The following is a 20,687-nucleotide window of genomic DNA, read 5'->3' as shown; positions in this document are numbered from 1 at the left end:
TCCATGTCATCAGACTGGGTATCAAGGATTTGTTCAGTAGTGTCTAATGAAGGGAATATAAATTGACATTGATTGGTTTAGGAACTCAATGAGATACTTTCTAAACGGTGGAAATACCAGCACATAGCTCCAGTAGGCAGTAGCCTACATCAGCAGCACCTGTGCGAAGCCGTTTCCTCAATAATCGTATGAGTTCGTTAGTGCGCTGTCCATGGTGCTGAAATGGCCTTCTCCGCAGCTCGGTTTTCTCAATGGACGGTGGGAGCGATGCCATGTACTCTTATTGGGAAATGGGGGGAAACGATGATAAACTGTCTCGAATTTTAAGTAGGCTATCATTTATATTACCTCTATTGGTTCAAAAGGGTCTACGACAATTGAACCATTAAAAAAAGATTGACTTCAGTGTTATTCTCAATGAACGTGTAAAGATAATTGCCCCCTGTGGTATAAATAATAGTATACTGAATTGAATCGAATTCTCGTTTTATGTTCTGCAGTTTGCAAAGGGATACTGTATTAGCCTTATTTCTAGTAGGCATGTTGTGTTTGGGCTATGAACTAGTCAATCTAATAATAATATGCTCGTGTTTATTGTGAGGGCCACCATTATTTTCAAACCCATGTAATTTAGAGACTATATGATAACTGTAAGATGTTGCATATCTGTTGCTGCCTTCACAATCTTGCTTGATCTTTTATGACAGTGTGTTTGATCTCTCTCCATGTGTGTTTGGATATGCTCAGGGCGCTGTGTTTCCAAACTATGGTCACTGGGTTAAACGTGGATTTCTGCTCAACTGCCCGGAGTGGATAGTATGCCCGCGTAGCTGGCACCGCTCATGCGATGTGGAATATGGCATGTGTAAAGATGGGTTTCCTCGTGCTCCTGTGTCTCCCTACGCTATTCTTCGACGTCCTCGTGCTGTCCCACAAAAGCAACATCTATGAGCGGTCGGCAGTCCCGCGAGCCGCACCCCGCTCCGTGGCCCGGATGGATGGAGACGTGATAATCGGTGCCCTCTTCTCCGTCCACCACCAGCCGTCTGCCGAAAAAGTGGCTGACCGAAAGTGTGGGGATGTTCGGGAACAGTACGGCATCCAGCGGGTAGAGGCCATGTTCCACACCCTGGACAGGATCAATGCCGACCCTTTCCTGCTCCCCAACATCAGCCTGGGCTGTGAGATCCGGGACTCCTGCTGGCACTCCTCCGTGGCCCTGGAGCAGAGCATCGAGTTCATCCGCGATTCCCTCATCTCGATCCGGGACGACAAGGACGGCTCCAAGTGGTGCATAGACGGCACGCCTACCAACCAGCCCCCGCCCTCCAAGAAGCCCATCGCGGGGGTGATCGGGCCGGGCTCCAGCTCCGTTGCTATCCAGGTGCAGAACCTCCTACAGCTCTTTAACATTCCCCAGATTGCCTACTCAGCGACCAGTATTGACCTGAGTGACAAGACGCTCTTTAAGTACTTCCTGCGGGTCGTGCCCTCTGACACGCTCCAGGCCCGGGCCATGCTGGACATAGTCAAACGCTACAACTGGACCTATGTGTCTGCGGTGCATACGGAGGGTGAGTCACTCAACCCACTCAACACAGGGGTTCTGAAAGCTGTGTGTGGGGTAGGATAGGATTAGGCCTAGTAGGCATTGTAGGAATGGCACGGCTTTGGAGAGGTTTTTTACATGCTGTCAAATCGCCTGTGTTCAGGTTTGAGATAAGAAATCCATGTTTAAGATAAATATGCCCAGCTATTGATAGAGGTGTTGGATAAATTGTTAAGGTGGTTTGTAAACAGTTAAGTACTTGCTAGCAGCTATGTGTGTCTTGTCCTCCTCCCTGCGGGCGTGCTCCCATGTGCAATATTGCGTTGGAAGGAAACTTGCTGTGGAATGGAATTCCCTCTCTCCAGACAAAACTATACATCTGGTGCAGTATAAGTATCCACACACACCCCAGGCATCTGGTGCAGTATAAGTATCCACACACACCCCAGGTAAAGTCAGTTATTTTGCCTTTCATCACACCCACACACCAGCAACACATCCAATCTCTCAAGCCACAATTCAGTCACATTTTTGTCAATGTTATCTGAATGGAAATGCATTTAGGTGTTTATTTGTATCTATTTATATTAAAAAGGAAATGAGATGTGATCTAAGATGTTCTGTCTCCCAGGATGTTTAATTTGATGCTAATTCTATTCCGTTAGAAAATAACAGGCGGGCTCTATAACAGGGCCACTAATGGACTGTTTCCCCTCTACTCTGTGCTGTGTAGCCTACTGTCAGGCTGGGTTACAGGTGGTGGAACCACATCATTAAGTGGGAATTTAAAGTATCTCTGGGCGGAATCATAGAAATAGAATCCCACTAGTAATTCTAATTCTATGCGTGTAACTAATACCTCCAAAAGTTCCCCCGTTATGTGTATTGATAGAAATCAACTCCCATCTGTGTTATTGCTATTCAGATGTAGAGGAATTACTGTGTTGAGTGTGTTTCCATCGTATGTAACCCCTGGTTGGGAGGGATGTCTAGTCTAAGCACAGCTTGCAAAGGGGTTCTGGCAATGCCCCTCAACACTGGAAATACCAGCACATCAATACAGCAGCCCACATAGCTTCTCAGCAGCACCTGTCTGAAGTCATTATCGGTAGGTAGTGTGTGAGTGCGTTGTCCAGAGTGCTGACATTTTTAATATACCAGTAGAGTACTCCACAATGCAAACACACACCATGTAAGCTCAATCACATAAAACTCTTTCACCAGTTTACCACTATTGTAAGTGGAAGAGGTAGAATTAGATGTGGAGATAGCTAAACTGTAGTTACTACAAAGAAATCTCTGCCATTAGCAGTTAGCCGAGGCTCCTCAGCATAAACCTCAATGAAATGTACCTAATGGTGAGAGTAGGTAATGATTGACAGGCGGAGTGTATCTCGGCTCTGAAGTGGACACTGAGGAATTCTGGGAGTTGTTAGAGGGATATGTGATAGAGGCCCTAAAGGGAGGGTCGAACTTTGGATCACCTTGTAAAGGTGGAACCTAGAAACCAGTTAGTCTCAAACCCGTCCCTAGGCAACACAGTGACTAGGGTCTGGTTTCAATGATGGACTCTTTTGCATAGAGGAACTACGTCACTGCCTACATCACTACTTTATCTGCTTGAATAAAATACAAAATAGTAGCTAGCAAGATGGAGATCACAGAGGTTCTTTTTAATGAGTGCTTTTCACAAGTGGCTAGTTTGCATCAACTACCTAAACCAAAACAACTGTAAAGGTTTTGCCTGAAAACCTAGGTTTTGAATCGCGACGTTCTGGCATGTCTGCATCGTGATTTGTTGGGAGAGTCCCCAGAAAGTTTTTCTTCCCCTTATCAACGTAGCACGTAGGCAGTGACGTAGTTCCTCTATGCCAAAATAGTCCATCATTGAAACCAGACCTTAGTCACTGTGTTACCTAAGGTCTGGTTTTTCGAGACTAGAAACCTGTAGGGGAGTCACAAAGTTCACAGGTCACGGTCAGGTTGAGAGGCAGGCAGGGCCAGGAGAGAGTGGAGGTGAAGGGCCATGAGGCTCAGCTAGGGGGTGCCAGGGATCTGACCTTCACCAGACCTGGTAGGTAGCAGTCCACTGGGATCAAAGAGAAGAGTGTTGGCATAATAAGGGTGTTGTATGTGAAGGGAAGCAGTGGAGGATAACAGTAGTAGTAGCCGCAGTAAGAGTAGTGTTTTTAATCTTCTACCAGGAGGATTTAGCCCACTGTGATGGCCACAACATTGGATTAATTGGATCTAACTAAACACATCTCTTCAGTTTGAAGCTATAGGCCTACTTGCCTATTTGAGTTTTAGAATATTAAGTGTATGCGGTAAATGGTGTTTCTGCACTTTGGGGAATGCTTTTGGATTGGTTAAAAATGTGGTATCTGCGGGGAGATGAAAATTGAGTGAATGTGTTAATTGATAGGAAAAATTTGACTGAAATACAACACTGAAATACTTAAATTGAAATGCAATGAATCTAAGGGGTTTAGAATTGATCAACCCTTATGTGAATTCACCTGTTCAGATAGAACTGCTATACTGGAAAACTAACAATTGGGGCCTAGTCTATAATATCATGCCAGAGTAATGCATTTGTGTGCTGCCAATTCAGCCCATTCTCATTTTTCAGAATAAGACAGGTGTGTGTGAGGGCTATGATTGTGTAAACAAAAGCACTGCATTAACATTGCAGACACATCTTTGATTGAAGCCAGCACTTTGAATATACATAATCCTCTATGCAGCATCCTCTATGCAGCATCCTCTATGCACTACTAGGACTGTGTCCCAAGTGGCACCCTATCCTCTACAGTGCACTTCTTTTGGCTTCATCAGCCCTGGTCAAAAGCAGTGCACTACATAGGGAACAAGATGCCATTTCAGACACAGTCTACATATGTAAAATAGGACAGTATTGCAGAGCTTGTACAACTGATTAGGATGTAATCATGGGAAAATGTAGGGTAGCCCTCTCCACACCATTCAGCATCCCTGATTGCAATCAGTAGCCACTTGACTATCTGGTTATATCAGAGGATGGATCAGGACAGCAGCACAGTCACAATACACTCACGGCCTGACGACTCAAAGTCATCAGACTACCACAGTTGTTAGTGTGGCTGAATCCAGTCACTATCAGCCTGGAGGGACTTGAGGAAGAGTATATTTTATTTTCCATTTTCTGTTCCAAAATGGTGACTCCTCGTTGGCCATTTTGTGTCTGCAGTGCTGACTTACCCCTCTGTTTCTCTCTGAACCCTAGGAAACTATGGGGAGAGTGGTATGGAGGCCTTCAAGGAGCTGGCCACCCAGGAGGGTCTGTGCATCGCCCACTCTGACAAGATCTACAGCAATGCTGGGGAGAAGCACTTTGACCGCCTGCTTAAGAAGCTCCGTGAACGTCTGCCCAAGGCCCGCGTGGTGGTGTGTTTCTGTGAGGGAATGACCGTACGCGGCCTCCTAATGGCCATGAGACGTCTGGGCGTGGCTGGAGGAGAGTTCCTCCTCATTGGCAGGTAAGGCACAAACCTGTAAGGCACTGATTTCTGGGCAATGTGGTTTTTGTCTTGTATTTAAAAGTGGGCGCAGGGTGGTTTTGTGCCACCTGCTTCCTGACACGCATGTCACCAAGGCAACCAAGTTGAATTAAAGCAGATACCATTAGTGCTAGTGAGAAATGTTCACCAGTAATTATTCATTTGTATCTCTGTCAAAGACGCACAACTAGAGAGGAAGCGCTGTCTCCTCACTGCTCATATTATGTTATTTCAATGTGTAGCTTTTGGAGACCTTGAGAATTGGCAAGGGCATTGTAGGATAATCACCTATATCCACTACATAAAACACTCCACAGACTACCAGGAACTACCAGTATCACATACCATGTACATACTGTAGCTATATGCATACAGGTATGAAAATAAAGATTTGTTGAAAATGATCTTTACAAATAATCAACAAAGCCTTCAAATTCCACAGTTCAAGGGGTTTCAGTTGCTCTTTTGAAGTCGAAACACCCCTTCCCCCTCTCTCTCCCCCCCACTTTCTCATTAGAAGAAGAGGGAGGGGAGAAAGGGAGAGCTACAGTCACAGTGTGACAACCATACAGTACACCATCAGTAAAGTACCAGAATATTAGTAACTTTCAAGTTTTGGGGGGGGAATTTTATAAGATGACATCTAGTGGCCTTTTTGGGTTCATCAGATTATCACAGGTGTCTGTAATTATTTCTGGCCCTCTGTGTGGCCTTATTACATGTATAATAGATAAAGTAATCAAATAAGATGATTTTAAAATAAAAAATAGAATGTCAAAGCTGTAAAACATGATCCTAACTATAAACCATCAACTTAGTGAATGCAATTGGTGTTTATATTTTATGCTGAAACATTCATATTAATTTATATTTTTACACACTTTTATTTATTTTACTATGTCAATATGTCTTTGATGTAAATGTTTTGTAGCCAAACTGTTGGCAGTTGGAAGAGTTGCAGAGTTAATTGAAAACAATGCCATTGTTGATTAGATGCTTTTTTCATTAATTAGGTTATTTTCTCTTGAATCATATGGTCTATCCACTAGAAACCCATGGACTATACATGAATACATATATTAAAAGTTATTCAAGTTTAAATTACCAAAGTTACCATAGATTGCCATAGATTACCTATTAATTACCAACATTTCAGAAGATTCCGGTAACTTTGGTAAATTACCAGTAGCTTTGCAACCCTAATCAAGACCTTCAAGGACAACGACAATCCTCTGTTGTCATCAAAAGTGATGTCTAAAACCTGACCTCCACTGCCACTGCCTCCTTTCTTGTTGCATGACATCCTCTCTATTTATTGGTGATTTATTGGGTGTGGAGGTTGGTTGAAGGACATTGGTTCTTCTAACTGTCAGGCTTATGTCTAAGGAGGAGGACATTGATGAGACAGGCAGAGTGATAGGGGGGGTTGTAGACTCTAAGCCAGGGTAAGTACTGTTCTCAGTGGATTTGCCAAACGCTTCTCAAACACTTCTGAAAACATTGCCCAAACACTGCTCCATCATCAGGGCCATCTTCTTGGAGAGCCCTTATGTTGCTCCTCTTATCTCTCACAGCTCTAGAGATGGAGGCTGTTATGTCTAATCAGCAGGGATGAAGAGAAAGCAGTTGCCTTCGTCAGGTTCTCTTTGTGTTGTTTGTGTCATATTCTATTGTATGGGAATTCAGTGGTTTTTGGAGGGGAAACAGAGGCACTCTCTCTATTCCAAGATCATGCCATATGAATTATCCATCGTAATGAAGCTCCAGTGTCTCTCCTCTCTCTCCTTCCCTACAGCATACCTCTCTGCTCTCCATCATTCCCTATCTCCCTCCATATCTTCCCTCTCTCTCCTCTCTCCTTCCCTACAGCATACCTCTCTGCTCTCCATCATTCCCTATCTCCCTCCATATCTTCCCTCTCTCTCCTCTCTCCTTCCCTACAGCATACCTCTCTGCTCTCCATCATTCCCTATCTCCCTCCATATCTTCCTCTCTCTCCTCTCTCCTTCCCTACAGCATACCTCTCTGCTCTCCATCATTCCCTATCTCCCTCCATATCTTCCCTCTCTCTCCTCTCTCCTTCCCTACAGCATACCTCTCTGCTCTCCATCATTCCCTATCTCCCTCCATATCTTCCCCTCTCTCTCCTCTCTCCTTCCCTACAGCATACCTCTCTGCTCTCCATCATTCCCTATCTCCCTCCATATCTTCCCTCTCTCTCCTCTCTCCTTCCCTACAGCATACCTCTCTGCTCTCCATCATTCCCTATCTCCTCCATATCTTCCCTCTCTCTCCTCTCTCCTTCCCTACAGCATACCTCTCTGCTCTCCATCATTCCCTATCTCCCTCCATATCTTCCCTCTCTCTCCTCTCTCCTTCCCTACAGCATACCTCTCTGCTCTCCATCATTCCCTATCTCCCTCCATATCTTCCCTCTCTCTCCTCTCTCCTTCCCTACAGCATACCTCTCTGCTCTCCATCATTCCCTATCTCCCTCCATATCTTCCCTCTCTCTCCTCTCTCCTTCCCTACAGCATACCTCTCTGCTCTCCATCATTCCCTATCTCCCTCCATATCTTCCCTCTCTCTCCTCTCTCCTTCCCTACAGCATACCTCTCTGCTCTCCATCATTCCCTATCTCCCTCCATATCTTCCCTCTCTCTCCTCTCTCCTTCCCTACAGCATACCTCTCTGCTCTCCATCATTCCCTATCTCCCTCCATATCTTCCCTCTCTCTCCTCTCTCCTTCCCTACAGCATACCTCTCTGCTCTCCATCATTCCCTATCTCCCTCCATATCTTCCCTCTCTCTCCTCTCTCCTTCCCTACAGCATACCTCTCTGCTCTCCATCATTCCCTATCTCCCTCCATATCTTCCCTCTCTCTCCTCTCTCCTTCCCTACAGCATACCTCTCTGCTCTCCATCATTCCCTATCTCCCTCCATATCTTCCCTCTCTCTCCTCTCTCCTTCCCTACAGCATACCTCTCTGCTCTCCATCATTCCCTATCTCCCTCCATATCTTCCCTCTCTCTCCTCTCTCCTTCCCTACAGCATACCTCTCTGCTCTCCATCATTCCCTATCTCCCTCCATATCTTCCCTCTCTCTCCTCTCTCCTTCCCTACAGCATACCTCTCTGCTCTCCATCATTCCCTATCTCCCTCCATATCTTCCCTCTCTCTCCTCTCTCCTTCCCTACAGCATACCTCTCTGCTCTCCATCATTCCCTATCTCCCTCCATATCTTCCCTCTCTCTCCTCTCTCCTTCCCTACAGCATACCTCTCTGCTCTCCACCATTCCCTATCTCCCTCCATATCTTCCCTCTCTCTCCTCTCTCCTTCCCTACAGCATACCTCTCTGCTCTCCACCATTCCCTATCTCCCTCCATATCTTCCCTCTCTCTCCTCTCTCCTTCCCTACAGCATACCTCTCTGCTCTCCACCATTCCCTATCTCCCTCCATATCTTCCCTCTCTCTCCTCTCTCCTTCCCTACAGCATACCTCTCTGCTCTCCACCATTCCCTATCTCCCTCCATATCTTCCCTCTCTCTCCTCTCTCCTTCCCTACAGCATACCTCTCTGCTCTCCACCATTCCCTATCTCCCTCCATATCTTCCCTCTCTCTCCTCTCTCCTTCCCTACAGCATACCTCTCTGCTCTCCACCATTCCCTATCTCCCTCCATATCTTCCCTCTCTCTCCTCTCTCCTTCCCTACAGCATACCTCTCTGCTCTCCACCATTCCCCTATCTCCCTCCATATCTTCCCTCTCTCTCCTCTCTCCTTCCCTACAGCATACCTCTCTGCTCTCCACCATTCCCTATCTCCCTCCATATCTTCCCTCTCTCTCCTCTCTCCTTCCCTACAGCATACCTCTCTGCTCTCCACCATTCCCTATCTCCCTCCATATCTTCCCTCTCTCTCCTCTCTCCTTCCCTACAGCATACCTCTCTGCTCTCCATCATTCCCTATCTCCCTCCATATCTTCCCTCTCTCTCCTCTCTCCTTCCCTACAGCATACCTCTCTGCTCTCCATCATTCCCTATCTCCCTCCATATCTTCCCTCTCTCTCATCTCTCCTTCCCTACAGCATACCTCTCTGCTCTCCATCATTCCCTATCTCCCTCCATATCTTCCCTCTCTCTCCTCTCTCCTTCCCTACAGCATACCTCTCTGCTCTCCATCATTCCCTATCTCCCTCCATATCTTCCCTCTCTCTCCTCTCTCCTTCCCTACAGCATACCTCTCTGCTCTCCATCATTCCCTATCTCCCTCCATATCTTCCCTCTCTCTCCTCTCTCCTTCCCTACAGCATACCTCTCTGCTCTCCATCATTCCCTATCTCCCTCCATATCTTCCCTCTCTCTCCTCTCTCCTTCCCTACAGCATACCTCTCTGCTCTCCATCATTCCCTATCTCCCTCCATATCTTCCCTCTCTCTCCTCTCTCCTTCCCTACAGCATACCTCTCTGCTCTCCATCATTCCCTATCTCCCTCCATATCTTCCCTCTCTCTCCTCTCTCCTTCCCTACAGCATACCTCTCTGCTCTCCATCATTCCCTATCTCCCTCCATATCTTCCCTCTCTCTCCTCTCTCCTTCCCTACAGCATACCTCTCTGCTCTCCATCATTCCCTATCTCCCTCCATATCTTCCCTCTCTCTCCTCTCTCCTTCCCTACAGCATACCTCTCTGCTCTCCATCATTCCCTATCTCCCTCCATATCTTCCCTCTCTCTCCTCTCTCCTTCCCTACAGCATACCTCTCTGCTCTCCATCATTCCCTATCTCCCTCCATATCTTCCCTCTCTCTCCTCTCTCCTTCCCTACAGCATACCTCTCTGCTCTCCATCATTCCCTATCTCCCTCCATATCTTCCCTCTCTCTCCTCTCTCCTTCCCTACAGCATACCTCTCTGCTCTCCATCATTCCCTATCTCCCTCCATATCTTCCCTCTCTCTCCTCTCTCCTTCCCTACAGCATACCTCTCTGCTCTCCATCATTCCCTATCTCCCTCCATATCTTCCCTCTCTCTCCTCTCTCCTTCCCTACAGCATACCTCTCTGCTCTCCATCATTCCCTATCTCCCTCCATATCTTCCCTCTCTCTCCTCTCTCCTTCCCTACAGCATACCTCTCTGCTCTCCATCATTCCCTATCTCCCCTCCATATCTTCCCTCTCTCTCCTCTCTCCTTCCCTACAGCATACCTCTCTGCTCTCCATCATTCCCTATCTCCCTCCATATCTTCCCTCTCTCTCCTCTCTCCTTCCCTACAGCATACCTCTCTGCTCTCCATCATTCCCTATCTCCCTCCATATCTTCCCTCTCTCTCCTCTCTCCTTCCCTACAGCATACCTCTCTGCTCTCCATCATTCCCTATCTCCCTCCATATCTTCCCTCTCTCTCCTCTCTCCTTCCCTACAGCATACCTCTCTGCTCTCCATCATTCCCTATCTCCCTCCATATCTTCCCTCTCTCTCCTCTCTCCTTCCCTACAGCATACCTCTCTGCTCTCCATCATTCCCTATCTCCCTCCATATCTTCCCTCTCTCTCCTCTCTCCTTCCCTACAGCATACCTCTCTGCTCTCCATCATTCCCTATCTCCCTCCATATCTTCCCTCTCTCTCCTCTCTCCTTCCCTACAGCATACCTCTCTGCTCTCCATCATTCCCTATCTCCCTCCATATCTTCCCTCTCTCTCCTCTCTCCTTCCCTACAGCATACCTCTCTGCTCTCCATCATTCCCTATCTCCCTCCATATCTTCCCTCTCTCTCCTCTCTCCTTCCCTACAGCATACCTCTCTGCTCTCCATCATTCCCTATCTCCCTCCATATCTTCCCTCTCTCTCCTCTCTCCTTCCCTACAGCATACCTCTCTGCTCTCCACCATTCCCTATCTCCCTCCATATCTTCCCTCTCTCTCCTCTCTCCTTCCCTACAGCATACCTCTCTGCTCTCCACCATTCCCTATCTCCCTCCATATCTTCCCTCTCTCTCCTCTCTCCTTCCCTACAGCATACCTCTCTGCTCTCCACCATTCCCTATCTCCCTCCATATCTTCCCTCTCTCTCCTCTCTCCTTCCCTACAGCATACCTCTCTGCTCTCCACCATTCCCTATCTCCCTCCATATCTTCCCTCTCTCTCCTCTCTCCTTCCCTACAGCATACCTCTCTGCTCTCCACCATTCCCTATCTCCCTCCATATCTTCCCTCTCTCTCCTCTCTCCTTCCCTACAGCATACCTCTCTGCTCTCCACCATTCCCTATCTCCCTCCATATCTTCCCTCTCTCTCCTCTCTCCTTCCCTACAGCATACCTCTCTGCTCTCCACCATTCCCTATCTCCCTCCATATCTTCCCTCTCTCTCCTCTCTCCTTCCCTACAGCATACCTCTCTGCTCTCCACCATTCCCTATCTCCCTCCATATCTTCCCTCTCTCTCCTCTCTCCTTCCCTACAGCATACCTCTCTGCTCTCCACCATTCCCTATCTCCTCCATATCTTCCCTCTCTCTCCTCTCTCCTTCCCTACAGCATACCTCTCTGCTCTCCATCATTCCCTATCTCCCTCCATATCTTCCCTCTCTCTCCTCTCTCCTTCCCCTACAGCATACCTCTCTGCTCTCCATCATTCCCTATCTCCCTCCATATCTTCCCTCTCTCTCATCTCTCCTTCCCTACAGCATACCTCTCTGCTCTCCATCATTCCCTATCTCCCTCCATATCTTCCCTCTCTCTCCTCTCTCCTTCCCTACAGCATACCTCTCTGCTCTCCATCATTCCCTATCTCCCTCCATATCTTCCCTCTCTCTCCTCTCTCCTTCCCTACAGCATACCTCTCTGCTCTCCATCATTCCCTATCTCCCTCCATATCTTCCCTCTCTCTCCTCTCTCCTTCCCTACAGCATACCTCTCTGCTCTCCATCATTCCCTATCTCCCTCCATATCTTCCCTCTCTCTCCTCTCTCCTTCCCTACAGCATACCTCTCTGCTCTCCATCATTCCCTATCTCCCTCCATATCTTCCCTCTCTCTCCTCTCTCCTTCCCTACAGCATACCTCTCTGCTCTCCATCATTCCCTATCTCCCTCCATATCTTCCCTCTCTCTCCTCTCTCCTTCCCTACAGCATACCTCTCTGCTCTCCATCATTCCCTATCTCCCTCCATATCTTCCCTCTCTCTCCTCTCTCCTTCCCTACAGCATACCTCTCTGCTCTCCATCATTCCCTATCTCCCTCCATATCTTCCCTCTCTCTCCTCTCTCCTTCCCTACAGCATACCTCTCTGCTCTCCATCATTCCCTATCTCCCTCCATATCTTCCCTCTCTCTCCTCTCTCCTTCCCTACAGCATACCTCTCTGCTCTCCATCATTCCCTATCTCCCTCCATATCTTCCCTCTCTCTACTCTCTCCTTCCCTACAGCATACCTCTCTGCTCTCCATCATTCCCTATCTCCCTCCATATCTTCCCTCTCTCTCCTCTCTCCTTCCCTACAGCATACCTCTCTGCTCTCCATCATTCCCTATCTCCCTCCATATCTTCCCTCTCTCTCCTCTCTCCTTCCCTACAGCATACCTCTCTGCTCTCCATCATTCCCTATCTCCCTCCATATCTTCCCTCTCTCTCCTCTCTCCTTCCCTACAGCATACCTCTCTGCTCTCCATCATTCCCTATCTCCCTCCATATCTTCCCTCTCTCTCCTCTCTCCTTCCCTACAGCATACCTCTCTGCTCTCCATCATTCCCTATCTCCCTCCATATCTTCCCTCTCTCTCCTCTCTCCTTCCCTACAGCATACCTCTCTGCTCTCCATCATTCCCTATCTCCCTCCATATCTTCCCTCTCTCTCCTCTCTCCTTCCCTACAGCATACCTCTCTGCTCTCCATCATTCCCTATCTCCCTCCATATCTTCCCTCTCTCTCCCTCTCTCCTTCCCTACAGCATACCTCTCTGCTCTCCATCATTCCCTATCTCCCTCCATATCTTCCCTCTCTCTCCTCTCTCCTTCCCTACAGCATACCTCTCTGCTCTCCATCATTCCCTATCTCCCTCCATATCTTCCCTCTCTCTCCTCTCTCCTTCCCTACAGCATACCTCTCTGCTCTCCATCATTCCCTATCTCCCTCCATATCTTCCCTCTCTCTCTCCTCTCTCCTTCCCTATTCATTCCTCTCTCTCTCTGTCCATAGGAGAGTGGGTCTTTTTTTAACTGGTGTGGTGGTCTCCATGGGAGAGAGAATGAAAGCAGTGGCTTAGCTCCACATGCTTCTGGGTCAGAGAGAGAGAGGAGAGAGAGAGAAAGAGAGAGAGAGAGAGGAATGAGAGAGAGAGGAGAGAGAGAGAGGCTTGAGAGAAAAAGAGGAGTGAGTGAGTGAGAGAGAGAGGGGTTAGAGAGAGAAAGAAAGTGAGAGAGAGAGAGAGGAGTGAGAGAGAGAGAGAGAGAGAGAGAGGAGAGAGAGAGAGATAGAGAGGAGAGAGAGAGAGAGGACAGTGAAAGAGGGAGATAAAGAAAGACTGACGGAGCATCACATACGCCAAACTTCTGTGTGTGTGTGTGTGTGTGTGTGTGTGTGTGTGTGTGTGTGTGTGCGTGTGTGTGTGTGTGTGTGTGTGTAAAACTTGGCTACAGTGTCATGGTCACACAGGCTTGGAGGTTGGCTGACAGATATTAGCTCATCAAAACAGAGCCTGCTACTCCATGCTAATTTGTGCCCTCGCATGCCAGCTGAGTGAGAAGCTGTTGATGAGAGAGAGATTGGATTTAGAGCTTAGGGTTTTAGAGGGAGTGTGAAAGACAGGCAGCGATACAGAGAGAGAAAGAGATGAAACAAGGTTAGGAGGGCTCATAGTTGAAATAGGGAGCGAGATAGAGGGAGAGTGACTTGAGTGAGACAAAGAGAGGACAAGAAATGGAGAGAGAGAGACAGGATAGAGGATCTCTCTCTATGACTGACAGAAATACATAAAATCACAGAGAGAGAGAAACAGCCTGAGAGAAAGAAAGGGAATCAGACAGAGAGAGATACAGACACAGACGGCAGGTTTAGAGTCTGAGAACTCTTGTTTTAGAGCTCTTCTGTTGAACACTCGCGTGCTCTTCAGACGAGGGCCAGGTGCACTCTCATACAGGAACACTTTATTCCTGCAGCCCCAGGCCTGCTCCACAACCCTACCTCCACCACTCATTCTCCTCTGCTCTTCTATTCTATTCTCAGTCATATGGCTTGTCCTTTGTCTCCGTCTCTCTGTGATGTTGCCGAGGGTAACTGGCGGGGGAAGGAATCAGACTGTTGCAGATTGATCGTCTCCATGGCTTCGCTACAGAGCGTTCTGTCTTTTGCTCTGGCCATTATGTCAGTCTTTTGGTTCCTGTCGCAATCTGTGCATGACAGGTCTGTCTGTAGAGATCTCTGGGGATTAAAGAAATGCCTAGGTCTGTAGTTTGAATCAAAGTGTTTTCATGACTTCAGTCAGTTTCATATCAGCATAGATAGATAAATGTATTCAGAAAGAGAATGTGATTTGTAAATAATTGTATTATGCATCAAGGCACAGCTAAGCAAAAGTAGAATGTAGTTAGGATGGGTGTGGTGTTGCATGCCATGTCACTATGGTGGATGGCTCTCATTGTGTCTGGGAGCTCTTTGTTACATGTTTAATATCCCTTTCTCTCTCTCTCTCTCTCTCTCTCTCTCTCTTCTTACTGTTATACAATTATGCAGCACTAGATCACAATAAATCTGCAATTCTTCCTTGATGACATCCGACAGCCCAGAAAATGAGTCTTTCCCCCTTTCTTTTTGGCTGAACATTAAAACCTTACTCAGGATCATCTTAGGTAACTCAAATATTTACTTTCTTAAAAAACGTTTTGTGGAGCTGCATTTACATGGAGCACTTTTGCTGAAAGTCTGTCACCCATGGATTTGCCATTAAAAGTGAATAATCCAAGCAGGTATTTTGAATGTCTGGTTCCCTACATTAGATTGTCTGGGTTATCATTGTGCCTAGCAAAAGCATGAAAAAGTGATTCCTTCACATAAAATAAACCAAGGCAACTCTCTCTCTCTATCTTACAAAACACAATCCTCAAAAATGCTCACAGAGGTTAGTGAGTTTCAGCCGATATTGAAGCGAGGAGGACATTTGTATGAGTTGCAGGCCATTGTAGCATTCAGAGTGCTTGCAGGTTTCCATTGAGCGTAAACAAGAATGAATGCAATTGCTGCTCCCTCGCTGAATGGATGAAAGTATATTACTTGCAGCATTATTTCTTCAATTACATTTTGTGCCCTGGCCGTCACTAGATAGAAAATAAAAAGCAGAGAAAAATAAATCAATTTAATGCTGCCTGCTGTGTGGTTGGGTTTGTCTAAATAGATGTATGGTTCAGTATTGGTTATATTGTTCTTATCACAGCCATGGGTCCCAGGCTCAGACCTTCTGGGTTTAGGGTTCTGATTAGTTACTTTGCATTAGATTTGATGTCTGATGGCGTGATTTCTTGGGTGGTGTTGGAGGCATGTGAGAGGAACTGTATATTCGGCCCCAGGATGTGGTTGGGTGTGAATACTGAACAGGTGTCCCATCACAAGGGGGCACTAACACCTCATGTCAGGACAGGGGACGTTGCGTAGAGGGAATCATAGATCTGGGTGTGAAGGGAGTAGTATCACGCTGTGCGTTGAGCTCTGACTCCGGAGTGAGCTAGACACACTAGTCTACTCTACACAGGCTCCCAGCATAGCGAACTGAGCTGTGGAGAGAAGCATCTATAGCTCTAGAACCCTTGCGAGCTGTCTCCTCTCACTCATAGTATAACTCTACCTTGTATGGAATAATGTGCCTGACCTGCTTACTGACTTTACTTCATTATCCATTGGGTAAATTACAGTTCTGTTAACTCAACGGTGAGTCTGTCTGTTTGATCATGATTGACACACAAAGTTATGATTAGTGGGGGAAATAAACACTGCTAAGAGATTATTTCCCCCAACAGCGCTGGCTATTAGTCGCATCATATCTACCTTTAGTCATCACCACCAGTGCCTGTTCCATCCATTACCCAACCTCCCCCATTAGAATGACTGTGTGGGGAGCAGAGTCAGTCCCACCCACCTGCTCGCAATTAGTACCATTCGTCTCCTCTATCTCCCTCTAATGCTGCCTGCCTCAATGCTGTTATTGCTACAGACATTTATATAAGTTGATTTTCCACTTGTTGTACTCACTCATTTGAGCCCCAGTCTTTTTTACATTTAGATTTTTGTGTTTCCTATTTTGCAGGCAGGCAGGTAGGTAGGCAGGCAGGCAGGTAGGCAGGCAGGCAGGCAGAGAGACAGACAGGAAGACAGGCAGACAGGCAGAGAGACAGACAGGAAGACAGGCAGACAGGCAGAGAGACAGACAGGAAGACAGGCAGACAGGCAGAGAGACAGACAGGAAGACAGGCAGACAGGCACATTGGCAGCCCAGGGACTTTTGTGTCTGAGAGATGGAGGTGAATCAGTATTCTTTCTTTCTTTCTTTCTTTCTTTCTTTCTTTCTTTCTTTCTTTCTTTCTTTCTTTCTTTCTTTCTTTCTTTCTTTCTTTCTTTCTTTCTTTCTTTCTTTCTTTCTTTCTTTCTTTCTTTCTTTCTTTCTTTCTTTCTTTCTTTCTTTCTCTCTCTGAGGCAGTGCCTTTTCCATTTCCTTAACGACTGGGCTCTGGTTTTTCTCCCAGCTTAATTAAATGAAACATTTAAGGAGAGAGAGAGGAGTACGAGGACACATTTAGCCCTGTCCTGCTTTTCACAGGCTTTTATCTCTCCTCTTCCCTATCTCCATCTCTGAGGAATGAAAGAACAGGAAGTAATTCCTGCATATTCACTATTTCCTCACACAGTGGCTTATTGTACAGTACAGACAGAACATAATGGAGTGAGCAGATTCATGATCTCCCTAAATTAATGGGCTACTTTCTCACTAGATTAGGACTTGTCTATGTAATCACAGAAAATGGTTCAGATTGAATAAGGACCTAGGGCTACATTATGAACATTTGATAGGGAGACTTCTCACCTCCTTGGCTGATCCCTCATCCCCAGTGTTGCTTGGGTAGGCCTAGGACAGCCTAGGACAGCCTGGGCTACCAGCATGGGGTGCATTATGGTGAAGTAGGTCAGTATAGTGGGACGGAGGAGGCCTGCCTGTGATTCCTGCCTAACAGATTATGTTTATACCCTTTTCTCAGAGAAGGCTGTGAAGTGAAGGGTGCTGTTCTTTAGAGGCGGCCCCATCTCAGCCTTGTCTCAGTCTCAGCCTTGTCTCAGCCTCGTCTCAGTCTCAGCCTCGTCTCAGTCTCAGTCTCAGCCTCGTCTCAGCCTCGTCTCAGCCTCGTCTCAGCCTCGTCTCAGTCTCAGCCTCGTCTCAGCCTCGTCTCAGTCTCAGCCTCGTCTCAGTCTCAGTCTCAGCCTCGTCTCAGCCTCGTCTCAGCCTCGTCTCAGTCTCAGCCTCGTCTCAGCCTTGTCTCAGTCTCAGCCTTGTCTCAGCCTCGTCTCAGTCTCAGCCTCGTCTCAGTCTCAGTCTCAGCCTCGTCTCAGCCTAGTCTCAGCCTCGTCTCAGTCTCAGCCTCGTCTCAGTCTCAGCCTCGTCTCAGTCTCAGTCTCAGCCTCGTCTCAGCCTCGTCTCAGCCTCGTCTCAGTCTCAGCCTCGTCTCAGCCTTGTCTCAGTCTCAGCCTTGTCTCAGCCTTGTCTCAGTCTCAGCCTCGTCTCAGCCTTGTCTCAGTCTCAGCCTTGTCTCAGCCTCGTCTCAGTCTCAGCCTCGTCTCAGTCTCAGTCTCGTCTCAGTCTCAGCCTCGTCTCAGCCTCGTCTCAGCCTTGCAGAGATGATCTCTAAGTCTCCATTTTCCCCTTTAGGATTATCCCCCGGTGTGTGTGGCATGATCTCTGTGCCTGACAGAACCAGTGTTGGGGAGACATTTTTGCAGTTTTAAAAGCTAATTTCTTGCAATTCTACACATTTTGCCATGACTTATGACATGTTAATATGATATCTGAGTGAGAATGACTAACAAAATGAATGTGGGTACCCCGGTCGGTAATTCGGCCATGATTACTACAAGTTTAGATAGCTGACTAGACTAACTAGACTAATTTACCAATCAAAAATGTTTTAAAGGTAGACACAGCAGGCCTCCTGAGTGGCGCAGCGGTCTAAGGCACTGCATCGCAGTGCTTGAGCGTCACTACAGATCTGGGTTCGATCCCAGGCTGTGTTGCAGCTGGTCACGACCGGGAGACCCATGAGGCGGCACACAATTGGCCCAGCGTCGTCCGGGTTAGGGGAGGGTTTGGCCAGCTGGGTTTCCTTGTCCTATCGTACTCTAGCGACTCCTGTGGCGGGCCCGGGCGCATGCACGTTGACATGGTTGCCAATTTTACGGTGTTTCCTCCGAGTTAAGCGAGCAGTGTGTCAAGAAGCAGTGTGGCTTGGCAGGGTTTCGGAGGATGCATGGCTCTTGACCTTCGCCTCTCCCGAGTCCATACGGGAGTTGCAACGATGGGACAAGACTGTAACTACCAATTGGATATCACGAAATTAGGGAGAAAAAGGGCTACAAAATCAAATATTAAAATAAGGTAGACTCAGCCAAATGACGTTGCCACGAGCAGCACCGCATATAATGAGTGAGATGGAAGACTTCGCTCTCACACAGTCACACACAGTATCTGCGCATGTGCACAGGTTCACTTCATGCTGTTCACAGCGTGGAAGCCACGAGACCAAAACAGCAGAGAAGTTGAGCCTCACGCTTCAACACTCTTAGTTGTTTTGGAAATTTACCCACTATGCTGTTTACTTTCTGCATCTACGTCTACCTTTAACTGACAGGGGCTAATAGAGTGACTGTCAGTGAGTGAGATATAACAAGAGAAACATTTCTGATGCACAACCAAGTTTCGAAATTGCACCTTGTGTATTCTACTATTCGAAATCTCAACAGTAAGTTGAAACCCTGACTGAGTTCTTTAAAAAAAATATGTAATTGTTTTTATTTGAAGAAATTACCGAGGTCCGGACCTCGTTGTCCTCATATGTAGCTACGGCCCTGGAGGGAGGGAGGGAGGGGGGGGACAGACAGAGAGAGAGACAGACAGAGAGATAGATATCTCTACTCCTCTCCTCCCCGTGCCATGTTGCTACCCTTTTGACCCATTTTATGAATCTGGGTTTAGATTCAGTTTATTAGGGCATGTTGTGGGGGTGTTGGCTAGTTGAGTGATATTAGATTCAGTTTATTAGGGCATGTTGTGGGGGCGTTGGCTAGTCGAGTGATACTAGATTCAGTTTATTAGGGCATGTTGTGGGGGCGTTGGCTAGTCGAGTGATACTGCACAGATATGTACACTACAGCAGTGGTTCCCAACCTTTTTTCCTTGGAGCCCCCCCTACTTGTTTCTAAGAAAAGCTGAGCTCCCCCATAAAGCGCACAAGCACTTGTCCACGTGACAACCAGTGTACGTCTGTGTGTAACAGCAGTGTTAGATGCGCTTCATCCTCACACAGCTGGGCAAACAGTCTCTTGTTAGTAGGGCGAGCCTTAATGAAGTTTACAACTTTAACAACAGTTGTCAGGGTGTTACTAAGGTCTTCCGTAAGTTTTTTACTGGCCAATGCTTGGCGATGTAGCATGCAGTGGAAAATTGCGCACCCCGGGGCTTTTTCCTTCAATCGGCTGTTAAATCCCTTGTTTTTGCCCATCAACGCTGCAGCCCCATCAGTGCAGCATGCAACAATATTCTCGTAGGGCAGATTGTTGGACGAGAGATATGAGTCCATAGCTATAAAAATATATTGGCCTGTTGTTTTTGTGGCTAGATTGGTAGACATAAGAATGTCTTGTTTCAAGTCATCACCGTCAATATATTGCACATAAACGATGAGCACGGATTCGTCTGACACTGTTGTTGTTTCATCCAACTGAATGGCGAAGGGAACATTCCTAAGCTTCTCGTGCAGCTGGTTTTGACAATATCCAGCCATTTGATCAATTCTGTCTTTGACAGTGTTGTCAAAGAGTGGGACGGTTCTCACTTTATCCACCACCTGTGGGCCACACAGCCTCTCTCTACAATTTTCAGGCAGGCGGATTTGATTAGCTGCTCTCCAATATTTTGCGGCTGTTTAGCCTTGGCAATTAATAGTGAACACTCAAATGACGCCTCCGTGGCTCTGTGTAAATCACTGCCTGCTCTTTAAAACTTTTCTGATGTCAGTGGATCTTTTTGATAGTGCCAACTGCTTCTTCCTCTCAAAAAAATCCTGACCTTCACCAATAGTCTCCTGGTGTTTTGTTTCCTGGTGTCGTTGCATTTTGCTTGGCTTAATGCTGTCATTAGCTAGCTTCTCGCCACAAATGACACATTCTGGCCGAGTCCTGTCCTTCAATAGAACCGAAGTTAAGATAAGTCATCAGCACTTTTAAGTTTCTTAGACATATTGTTTTATTCATAAAACTCTGCTCTGACTGCAGGAAAAACGAGCTGCTAGCTGAAACTGATTGAGCGTGGGATATTGACATGCACAAATATGATTTTTAATAACATTTTAAAATGTATT

The 20,687-nt window shown here is 47.0% G+C and overlaps 1 protein-coding gene across 2 annotated transcripts in view; it reads left to right on the top strand.

Annotated features, from left to right (window-relative positions):
- LOC121548777 (metabotropic glutamate receptor 1) overlaps nucleotides 1-20,687 on the top strand; it is a 50,847-nt gene that overhangs the window by 435 nt on the left and 29,725 nt on the right. For both annotated transcript variants that reach the window (XM_041860338.2, XM_041860339.2), the window contains exons 2-3: nucleotides 748-1,574; nucleotides 4,815-5,067. In XM_041860338.2, the coding sequence (XP_041716272.2) occupies nucleotides 848-1,574; nucleotides 4,815-5,067 (980 nt within the window). In that variant the 5' untranslated portion in view covers nucleotides 748-847. The remainder of the gene's footprint in view (nucleotides 1-747; nucleotides 1,575-4,814; nucleotides 5,068-20,687) is intronic.

This window comes from Coregonus clupeaformis, chromosome 33, assembly GCF_020615455.1.
Source record: "Coregonus clupeaformis isolate EN_2021a chromosome 33, ASM2061545v1, whole genome shotgun sequence".
NCBI classification, from domain to species: Eukaryota; Metazoa; Chordata; class Actinopteri; order Salmoniformes; family Salmonidae; genus Coregonus; species Coregonus clupeaformis.
Note: the sequence above shows the minus strand (reverse complement) of the source record. Positions and strands in the feature narration are given on the sequence as shown.